The sequence below is a fragment of the Pundamilia nyererei genome, unplaced genomic scaffold (genome assembly GCF_000239375.1).
Source record: "Pundamilia nyererei isolate P.nyererei 1_Seehausen unplaced genomic scaffold, PunNye1.0 scaffold00024, whole genome shotgun sequence".
Classification (NCBI taxonomy): Eukaryota; Metazoa; Chordata; class Actinopteri; order Cichliformes; family Cichlidae; genus Pundamilia; species Pundamilia nyererei.
In genome coordinates, this window is record NW_005187425.1 from 4,580,954 (window position 1) to 4,591,774 (window position 10,821).

The 10,821-nt window shown below is 39.9% G+C and overlaps 3 protein-coding genes across 4 annotated transcripts in view; 1 reads left to right on the top strand and 2 right to left on the bottom strand.

Moving 5' to 3' along the window:
• LOC102211469 (glutathione S-transferase omega-1-like) overlaps positions 1–538 on the top strand; it is a 3,846-nt gene extending 3,308 nt beyond the window's left edge. The window contains exon 6 of the mRNA XM_013909397.1: positions 388–538. Coding sequence (XP_013764851.1) covers positions 388–538 — 151 coding nt within the window. The remainder of the gene's footprint in view (positions 1–387) is intronic.
• A 134-nt stretch (positions 539–672) lies between these two features.
• itprip (inositol 1,4,5-trisphosphate receptor interacting protein) lies at positions 673–6,904 on the bottom strand. 2 transcript variants are annotated; one of them, XM_005727476.2, is made up of 2 exons: positions 6,752–6,904; positions 673–3,195 (listed from the first exon to the last, which is right to left on the bottom strand). In XM_005727476.2, exon 2 carries the CDS (start codon positions 3,156–3,158, stop codon positions 1,545–1,547), a length of 1,614 nt encoding a protein of 537 aa, XP_005727533.1. In that variant the 5' UTR covers positions 3,159–3,195; positions 6,752–6,904; the 3' UTR covers positions 673–1,544. The 2 variants fall into 2 exon arrangements, with proteins under 2 accessions (XP_005727533.1, XP_005727534.1); XM_005727477.2 differs by lacking the exon at positions 6,752–6,904 and adding an exon at positions 4,318–4,431.
• A 2,073-nt stretch (positions 6,905–8,977) lies between these two features.
• fas (Fas cell surface death receptor) overlaps positions 8,978–10,821 on the bottom strand; it is a 4,926-nt gene continuing 3,082 nt past the window's right edge. The window contains exons 8-9 of the mRNA XM_005727478.1: positions 10,671–10,692; positions 8,978–10,349 (exon numbers count right to left, since the gene is read on the bottom strand). Coding sequence (XP_005727535.1) covers positions 10,042–10,349; positions 10,671–10,692 — 330 coding nt within the window. The 3' untranslated portion in view covers positions 8,978–10,041. The remainder of the gene's footprint in view (positions 10,350–10,670; positions 10,693–10,821) is intronic.

The following is a 10,821-nucleotide window of genomic DNA, read 5'->3' on the forward strand; positions in this document are numbered from 1 at the left end:
AAGCACTGTGTCCATAGTTAGCAACACTGCTCATGTATTGCTCATGTCTCTTTGAAACCAAAAAGAGGTCATTCACCAGCTGTGCAACTAGTTTTAAAGCCTGAGCCGACTCAAAAATTAAAAAAAGAAATGGAAATGTGTTGAGGATATTGTGCACTCTCAGTCAAATGTCCGATTTTGTGGCGAGTTCACTGATCCACTTCTGCACCTGGAAAAAATGCCTCTCGTTTGTCTCTTTAACGGAGTAACAAAGTGACTTTAGCGGAATATTTATTACCGTGTGCCGAAGCTAATGGATTTACTTTTCACTCAGTTGCTGAAACTATTACAAAAATTGAGTGTTCAAATTTACTTGTATTTAACTGGCTCTACCCTTTGTCTTATTAGGTTTTTGGATGGCACACCTGAGCTGAAGAAGTGGACAGAACTCATGTTGCAGGACTCGGCTGTCAAAGCCCTCATGTTCAGCCCAGACGCCCACAAGGCCTTCTTCAAGACCTTCCTTGATGGAAACCCAGACTTTGACTACGGCCTGTAGGAAGTCATTAGTTAGAGTACTGAACAAAACCTTCAGCCATCATTTAATGTTACTGCATTAGTGACTATGACTGATTTTTCAATAAAAAATAAAAATACTGTCAATGAAATGACAGCAAATTTGTCTTTTCTATTTGTGCTTTAAGACACATAAAAACAATACATTGTTTCCCTTTTATGGTCTCATTTAATAACCTAGAGACACACACAGTAAAAATATAACAAGCAAAATTCAGAAAATAAGCTCTAACAAGCAATAAAAGATACATAAAGAATAACAATCCTTAATAGCTGCCATCGGATCTGCAACAGTAACAATGATACATAAAACACAGTTATACAAAGCAGACAGTGCACTGTTTTGTTAAAGATTCCTGTGTGGCTCCGTATAATATGAGAGGTATTTATGTTAAGATCTCCTGCTAAAATGTAGCATCCAGGAGCCGAGGGACACCAGTGTCACAGTGTGTGTATTGCTGGCATCTCCACTAAGATGTTGAGGTTTTTCCCTCAGCGTCTGATAGCAGTAAGCTGTATTCTCAAGAAAATGTTTAAAAAAAGCAGCTGCAATAAAACCAAGTCTACATATCAGCCTTCTATTTGTGACTACTTTACTTTGGTTGATACACTCTGCAACCACTAGGTGGAGCAGTGATGCTGCTGTTTTTAATGGTACTGAGTCGTGTTGGCACGTGTTTCTTCACGACTGTGCTGTTTTTTGTTTTTATTTCAATCTAAACATTTATTACAATAAGATTGTAAATAATATTTCTGGGTTTCTCCACTAAATTTTCCAGTTCCTCCTTTAGCATCGGTGTTAGCAGTAGACCATATTTTATTTAAAAAGGTTTTGTAAGTAGCAGCTACGGCAAAACCACTACAAATTTAGTTACCAGCAAGAGCTGAATCAGCTGATGCGCGTGCACCTTTTGTTAGTAACATTACTTATAGTATCACTGAACGATATGTCTGATATACGTGTCTAAAATAGTTCAGTTGCTGAGTGCCTATAAACTTTCATCCAGGCTGTGATGTAAACCTCCATTTGATAAGTACGGTGTATACTCCTGTATGAGCACAGGTGCATTTCTCAGCATCTCCTGAAAATGCCTGACTGTTGCTGCATAAAGCTCCCTCTGCAGCACCAGTGTCCTGAACAGGTTGATGGGCTCTGCTCTGCGAATCATCTCAGGAACCTGGACCTCTTCTGGCACTTTAGTGTTGCCAAACATGACATGGTTAAGTCTTTTCTCCTGCAGGCTCCTCTGCACAAAGCTGAGCAAGTCCTGGACCCTGTGCTGCATACTCTCAATGCTCCACGTGATGGTCTTTTTACTCAGCAACAAGTGCAACAGAGCAGTCTTTAAGTGATAGTTTGTAAGGGCACTTTTTCCAGTTAGCCCTGATTGCTTTTTGTGTAAGAAAGTAACAATCTGGAGGCAGTGTAAATGACAGGAATGTTTTGGTAGGCGTTTAGAAAAATGTTTCAGCAAATTCCTCTCGTAGACAGCAACAGATAGGGGCCAGTATGGGTCTGGGAAGCTGTCAACATCCGATGGAAAGTGCGAGACAAAATAAGCATCTGTATCCTCAAGCTGGACCACCGGAATGATGTTCATTACGATGATTTTTCCTGACGGGAATCGGATCTTCAGAGCACCGGCAGCATCCAGGCTGCGAAAGGTAACATCAAAGTCATATTTGTGAGAGATGCGTCCCCACGCTTTGGTTACAGAGATCTGAAACCACTTCATGACTTGGTCTTTCGCCAAGCAGTTTGTGTCTCTGGAGCACAGCAGTTCATCAGGACTGAGACTGACTTTGGGTGTGTCATTTCTGCCATGCAGCAGACAAAGCATGTCCTCTCCGAGGTTAGCAGAGCCACAGAGACAGCCCCCACTATTCTCCCCAGGTGTGGTCACCTTTATCTTCCCACAGCCCTGCATATCAGGAGTTATGTCACTGGAGGAGCTGCACCACAGGTGGTACTGAAAGGAGTGCGGATCTGGAGGTGAGAAAGGCACGATGAGGTCACATGTGAGCGGTTTGCAAAACTTCCAGGACTCAAACATGCTTCCAATGCCAACAAAGTCCCCGACTTCCATGTCTGTGTCCCTGTTGCACACGCTCCTGAGTGACTCGAGCAAGTCATCTGCAAAACCCTCGACAAACTCCCTCACCCTCCAGTTTTCATGTGCTGAAGTGTAGGTGCATTTATCACAGAAGTTACTCAGGATGTCCTTATCCAGTACCATCATCCTGGGGTTGATGGAACCACTCTCTGAAAAAACCTCTTCCTCCTCAACTTGCCGGACTTCTCCATCAGCCAGATCCACCCTGCACATCTCGATGGTGAAGAATATTATAAAAGACACCGTGCTCCAGAAGTACCAACTATAACCTTCCTGCAAGCTGGTCTCTTCCTGCTTTGAGTCCATCTGTGAAAGCTCTTTCTCCAACTTAGCCTTCTCCATTTCCAGTCTTGCCTCATGCTCCCGCATTCGAGCGATCAGCTCCTCATCCTGATCTGGGAGTGTGGTGTTTTCATGCGGAAAGAGCGAGGGATGGTTTAATATGGCAGCAGCCACCACCACGCACAGCCGTGCAATGGCCCCCTGCATCTTCAGCTCGTTTCTAACGTGCACATTCAAGCAGATCCTGAAATAGAAACATAAATACAGTCAGAGCAGATACAAATGGTTTAGGGCAGCGGTCCCCAACCTCCGGGCCTCGGACATTAATCGTTTGGTACTGGCCACGAGAGTTGAGGCTCAGGTGTGAAATGTATGGTTTTCAGGGTTTTTATCGGTTTTCAGCGTTATTTTGTTATCGTTTTTATCGTTAACTCGGTTTTCCTGGGTCTTTTCACGTGTGTTATGAATAAATCTTCTTTTTTTCGGTACCGGTACTAGTTTTATTTTGTTGTATTAAAGGCCGGTTCGTGAAAATATTGTCAGGCATAAACCGGTCCATGGCGCAAAAAAGGTTGGGGACCACTGCCCTAAACCAGTGGTCCCCAACCCCCGGGCCACGGACTGATACCGGTCCATGAATCGTTTGGTACCAGGCCACGAGAGTTGAGTCTCAAATGTGAAATTTGTGGTTTTCATCGTTATTTTGTTATTGTTTTTATCATTAACTCGGTTTCCCTGGGTCTTTTCCCGTGTATTACGAATAAATGTTCTTTTTTTGGTAGCTGTGCAGGTTTTATTTTGTTGTATTTATCCGTGACACCTTAAAGGCCGGACCGTGGCACAAAAAAGGTTGGGGACCACTGGTGTAGGGGTGATGTATAAAATCATGACATATTTGTATACAAAATCCAGTTATTTTTGATCAAGCTCTCCACCCACCAGGGGAAGCACAGACTGTACCTCTAAATATAGAAGAAGTGCGCTGAGTGACGCACTTGTCCAGTATCAGGCTTTGCAACACAGGAGGAAGGAAGACCGAGCCCATGAGAATAACTTTGCCCTCCTCCGATAAACATATTTAGTTACCACACATTGTGCCTGTTGACATTTATATCCTTTTATCGAAGATATAGCAAAACAATGCTGCTTTCTTAAAAGAAAGAAAATCCAAGTTTGTACGCTGCGCAATTCAGCATCAGTGTAAAACAATACAGAAAACAGTTTCCATTGACTTCATATCTACTTTCCTAGATTTCAACAAATAACCAACATGCAATATACAAGGAGAAAGAGGATATTACATAAATGTCTTTCTTAAGCTTCAAGTTTAAACCAGAATTTGCTCCTGTGTGATGCTTATACTCACTATTTAGTATTGTGTTACAGATGTTTAAAGGGTAGGAGATTAAGAAGCATCCGTGCTCGGCTGGCCGGACTGAAAAACGGAAACTGTCAACTCTGACATGAATAAAATCTTGTCATATAAGGTGCCAAAAATGAGGTTTCCTCTAGCACACAAGTGAAACAAGAACAGGGAAGTATGCATCGTGATCTCACCGTAACATCATGAGATGATGAACTGTTCTCTGCAAGACTCAAGATTTTAAAAAGACAGCGGTAATGAAGTATGTGAGGCCAAAGAGCCGGGGGAAACTTCCCATGACTTACTCACTGGGAAGATTTCCAAGACTTACATTAATGAGACCACCCAAACAAACACTGCGACAGCCAAGAGCCTCGAGACGTAGCTCTTCTCAATCATTTTGGAGTAGCGATTGCTACATAACAGAAACATAACTGGAGACTGACTCTTTTCAAGTATTTGCAACTGAGGGTTTACAGAAAGTCAGAGAAGAACAGACTGTCAGAGGTGGATCAAGTACCCATACTCCTCAATGAAACACCATCATGTGAAAATATCAAAGCAGTGTTGTGTTTTTTTCATCTTAGGAAGGGTAAAAGAAAGGTTTTAATTCCCTTTATTTCAGATTTCTAGTTCAAGTTCAAGTTGGTAAAAATGGCAAAGGGGCAGATTTCATAAACGATTAGATTTCACAAAGTACCTGCACTTAATATATAATTGCACTGATAATCAGTGCAGCTTCATAAAAATATTTCTCTGCCACGCATGCATTTAAGAAGAAATTCTACAGACATAGCTGAAGTTAGGCACCTTTATTAGTCATCCTGGCAACAGGAAGTTTGTCCCAGTTTATGTTTATGCTTAATTTATTTAAAAGGTCATGAGCAGTTATTTCCATCATGTAAAATCATGTGAAAGACAAATTCTTCATAGGACTCTATGCACTCCTATAAAAACTAAGTTCACCCTATGACTCAGTAGCTTGTAGAACCATCTTTTGCAGCACGTGATGTAATGACACTTGTGGGCATTTGTTTATGCATAGCTCTCTAAAGTTCCCACCATGGTGTTTTGATCAGGTTAAGGTTTTCTTTTTCAGCAATTCTGTTACAGATTTGCTCCTGTACTTGGGATCATTGTCCTATTGCACCTCCAAGTTTGGCTCGAGCTTGAGCTGTCAGACCGATGGCCTCAAATTTAATTTTAATACTTTGGTATACAGAGGAGTTCTGTGGCTGCCAAACAACCCAAATCATCACCACTTCACCACCGTGCTTGAAAGATTAGTATAAGGTTTTTGTGTTGATATGCTGTGTTTGGTTTTCTCACACTGTGGTGCTATACATTATATCCAAACAGCTCCACTTTGGTCTCATCTGTCCAAAGGATATTGTTCAAATGTAACTTTGCAAAGCCATACCGCCATATTCTTTTAAGAGAGACAAGGCTTTCTCCTGGAAACCCAGCTATAATTTTTCCGTTTTTATTTTAAACATTTAACATGCTAACTGAGGCCTCAATTTGCTGGGACGTCCACTGCTGGGCAGATTGTGACATTTTGTTAACACACTCCAGACCAGCAAACTGCCAAACCTGTGCTTTTATAGAGGTGGTGACACTTGACAGACTATCCACTAATAATGCCTATTTGAATAGCAGTACCTGGCTGCTACTTACCCTCCTAATTCCTGTGGAGGAGTAAGGGTGTAGTTTTTCAAAGGCATGACTTTATGCAAGGTTTAACCACGCAGGCTTCATTTTTTTTTAATCTGCAGTCTGTGGCAACTTAGAGGTTTTTATAAACAGCAGATGAAATGCCAAAGCATCTAAATATAGATACGAAACAGAAGCGTATAAATGATGAAGCAAAGACATAACCGTATATACATATGATTTGATTTGTTTTTTGCAAATATTCTGATTTAGGAGCAACATGAAATATCCTGCGTTCAAACGAAACCTACTTTAAAATGATTCATACGCACAGGAATGAATGAAAGATGTTTCCACCACTGTTGCTGCACCACCCTACATCCAATTATCTCCTGGTGTTTTTGGGGGGAAAATACTAAACAGCGACTCTCCCACGCTGACGTAGCTGCGTGCTGACACAGTGACGTGTTTAATAGCCCTACGAGCGGTCACCTCCTCTGTTGTCTTAGCAACAAAATAGAGAGGGACTAAAAAAGGGAAACAGACTAAAAAAACATTATTCCACACTCATCACTCACTTCACAGGCCGGTCGTTTACCACACGCTGCTCCGTTTCATCCTGCGTGGAGCTTCATAAAGCAACAAAGAGCAGCTTAAACGTGCCTCGCGTAATCTGGTAAAATAACTGCACGCTTAGCAGCCTGGAGCTCCTGTCGTCCCATCAACAAGTTTGGAGACGTGCGCGTAAAAGACGAATGCTATTGTAAAAAGTTAGCAGACCTACCCATGTGGTGTTTCTGGGTGAGTTCATGGTCATAAAGTTCATCTTTCGGGTCATCCGGTGAGAGCAGCCTCATACAAGTGGCGCGGGGACCGTTTCTCAGCTTCCTTCTGACATTTCCTCACTGCGCGCTCCACCCATGCATAGACAGAGGGACCGCCCTGCTTCCTCTCATCACCCAGAACAGCAGGGACTTTTATGAAATGTGACGAGCATAAATTACGTGCAACAATTCTTAATGTCATCCAGAATTTTAAATACATCTTAAATAAATTTTATATTTATATAAAATATTGCAATTTAAATCAACTTCACAACATTTAATCGTAGCCATGTTACATTGCAAGATACTGCTATATTGTGAAATTCAGCTCTAGTGTAAAGGAATCTGATTATTTTTTCCTATTTAGTGATTCTTCTGCTTTTGCTACAAAGTGTTATACAGTTGCAAATACTAAGTCCGTTATATTTAGTCTTAAAATGTGAAAGCGTGTGTTTGCAGTCATTGAGCACACTAAAAAGATCTATATATTTATATAATGGGCAATATAAAAAATAATAAATGAACTGCGCTTCATGTTCGTGGATACAAATCTCAGTCTACCTTGGAAACGGCACAAAAGTACACAGTAATAAGCCTATTAGTAGTAATCCTGTGGTACAGACGTGACCACTCCGAATCTGATAGGCAGTTGTTCACCGAAGCTGTGAAGTTCCAGTTCCAGTGAATGCAACATCTTTTTCCAAATGCAAGTGAAATCAGCATTGCATTACGTAACTGCAGCGAGTTCCTGGATTGGGCCACTAGTGGAAGTTGTGACGTGCCTCTGTGTAAATGTATACTTAGTAGCATCAAATGACATTTATAGTTACGATGTTTCTACATCGAGCTCATAATGGAAACAGACAAAAACTATTCTCACACACAGGCGCACAAGATCAATTATTACATTTTAAAGCAGATTTACTTTAAGTACTGATTAGATACCAAAATTGTCTCTCTCAGTTCTGTTTTTTATTATTTAAGTTTTCTCCCAGTAAAACCATTATTCCTTACAATTAGCATAGATTAAAGCTGTATATGACCTTTTTTTTCTTAAAGGAAAGTGCACCGAGCTTGTTGAAAGTTGTGGTCAGATGTCTACCTACATCATGGGATGAATCTTATAGTGGGGAGGGAAAACTCTTTTAACAGGAGGAAATCTCCAGCAGATCGAGTCTCATGGAGGGGAAGCCATCTGCCACTCACTGATTGGGTGTGAGGTGCAGTTATTTGGAAATGGCTCCATGAGATCTTCCCCACTTGTGTAAATCTTCAGTTCTCCTTAGATCTCCTCAGAGTTCCTTAGACTTCACCATTGCTCTTAGTATTGCTCTGTTGAATGAGCGCGGTCAAAGTCTGGAAGCTGTTTGACATGAAAAAGCAGGAAATGCTTTGTTTGTCATGTAATGATTCATCATCGTGCAATCTTTTCAGAAAACTCTCAGCGCAGTTACATTTTGCTTCATCAGCGACAGCAAACTCGTAGAGAAACACAGAGAGGCAAGTTCTCCTGGTTCTGGGGGACTGATTAAGAGATCATAGAGTTAATTTTTGTCCCAGTTTTATTTTCTCTTCATGTTTACCTCAGCTGCTGAGTGCCTTACATTTGTCAAGCTTTTCTCTGATGCAAAGTGGTCCTATGTGTTAAGATCCAACAGAGAAGTTACTGCAACTGGTTCTGACAGAAAGGCGTCAGAATACACAGCACATCACAGCTTGTTGCATTATGGTGCTGCATAGCCTTCAGTGCTGCACTGAGGAACTCTTCATAGGTCTTGTGCCCTCTGGTGGTAGTTCTCCAGATTGCAACATAACCCACTGGACAGATGACGCCAATAACAACACCAACCACAACAATTTTTTTGCAGTAACTGAAATACAAAGATACAACCATTCCATTTTATTATAAACAAAATACTGCAGTATATAAATTTTTTCCAGTAAATACCCGTGATAGGATGCTACCTGTGCAACATGTCCAGTTGTGAAATTTCCTTACTTCTAAATATTCCACAGTCAGCTGTTGGTGGTATTTTTACTCAGTTTTTGTATTAGTTATAGTCTCTAGTAATTATTATTTGTCACAGCTGGGAGTAATCAGGCTGGATGAGACAAGGGAAGCAAACTAGAAACACTGACATGAGACATGGACCTTCAAAGTAAAACAGGAAACACACTGACTGAACTCTAGACATGTAAACTTAACAGCAACTGTGGAGACAGAACATAGGAACCTGAAACATGGTACAGAAAGGCACAGTAGACACAACATGGAACACAGTGAAGCCGTATTACAAAACCTAAGAACTAAACCTATGATAACCATAACTGAAACCTAGGGAAATAACAAACATAGTACAACAAAGGACTCAAAACATAAACCATAATATAAAAACACAAGAACTCAAAAGATTTTTTTCCCCCAATAAAACTAAAAAACATGTTAGTTCGTTTTCCATGTTCACAAAATTATGTTTAGTACATTTTTCAAAAGCCTAGTTTTTATTTTTAGTTAACTTTTTTTTCATTTCCAGTTTTAGATTTTAGTTTGTTTTTGGTAAACAGCAATAGCCTTGGTCGAGAAGTCACTGGAGAGATTATATATCTCATGTGGGAACACAGTTCTTCTCAGGCAGGAAAAATTGGAAGTGCTGCACACCTGGAATTCCCTTCTTAGCCTGTTTACACCACAACCACACTGTTTATATTAACAGAAATTACTGGATGGATGGGTTTAATAATGTTAAAAAGCACGGAAGTGGTGATAGTTTTTAATATATTTCCTTTAAACAAAGATCTTGTTGTGCAAAACCGAGCCAAAGGGCCAATGAAAGAGGACATTTTTATTAGTTGTTTTTTTGTCAGTTGTTTTCTCTTTTGAAGTTTGAAAAATGTTTATTAGCATTAGATAACAGCTACGTAATAGACCTAAAAATAAGCCATGAAAAGCAAGGAAGGAACCAAAACCAAAACAAAGCTTTTACAAACTCCAGGTTCATCAAATATTATTGCATAATATAGAAGCTGTAGCAAGACATTCATCTGTCCCTTATGACACATGGATTTTTTAAAATGAGCATTATTATTATGATCATGAAATTAAAAACAACACTGAAAAATAAAAACAATCAAATTTAGATATATTGCAACTCGAAATCAGCTTTCACAACCTGAATGGAAAATCAAGAGGTAACTTTGCAAGATTGTTTCTTTAGAATTCAAAGTCCTTCAAGTTCATTGTGTATATATGTCAGCAGTTACTTGCAGGATTGTTTGATGGTGAACTATGTTTTAACAATATATCTCTGATCTGTGTCGCTTTTTTCTGTTGTTTCATATCCACAAGGTTTTCGATAAGTTTCTTTGAGGCCTGTTTGCCTTCCTTCTCCACCCACTTAAACAGCAGCTGTACGGTTCGCTCCTCAGCATCATTTCGATACTCCATTTCATAAGATTCAGTAGTAACCAAACTTATCCCAGTGCGGAGAGCTAGGGTTCTTGCATTTTTCCATCTAAGCTCCCTTGCAATATCAGGCAGGTGAGGAACAATGTCAACATCTGAAAATAATGTAAAAAGAAAAAATATTAAAAGATGGGTATTAAGACCACAACGCACAATATTATAATTGACTGAGCAGGCAATATGCAATGTTTTTTGATTAATGGATGAAAATGGTAAAGTCATGATCAGAAAGAAAAGAGGGTAATACACTTTTGTTCCAAAGAAATTAAAAGTTTACAGAAAATTAACCACATGAAAAATGCAAAAGCATGATATGCACAATAACTTGTTCTAAAATCTGATTCTGACTGGTTAGTTCAAAAGACAGAGAATAATTAAAGCTCTTATATTGGCTTGAATAAAGTCATGTTTGTTACCTGAAAGACGACGGATGAGCTTCTGTGAAGCAGAAACAAAATAAAAGTTTCAATTCTTTTCAGTTTTGTTTGCGATGAAGTAACAAACTGCTCATGTCCATGTGTGTGTGTGTGTGTGTGTGTGTGTGTGTGTGTGTGTGTGTGTGTGTGT

Excerpts from the sequence above, each read along its gene's own strand:
- itprip (XM_005727476.2), bottom strand. The coding sequence starts at position 3,158 with ATGCAGGGGGCCATTGCACGGCTGTGCGTGGTGGTGGCTGCTGCCATA.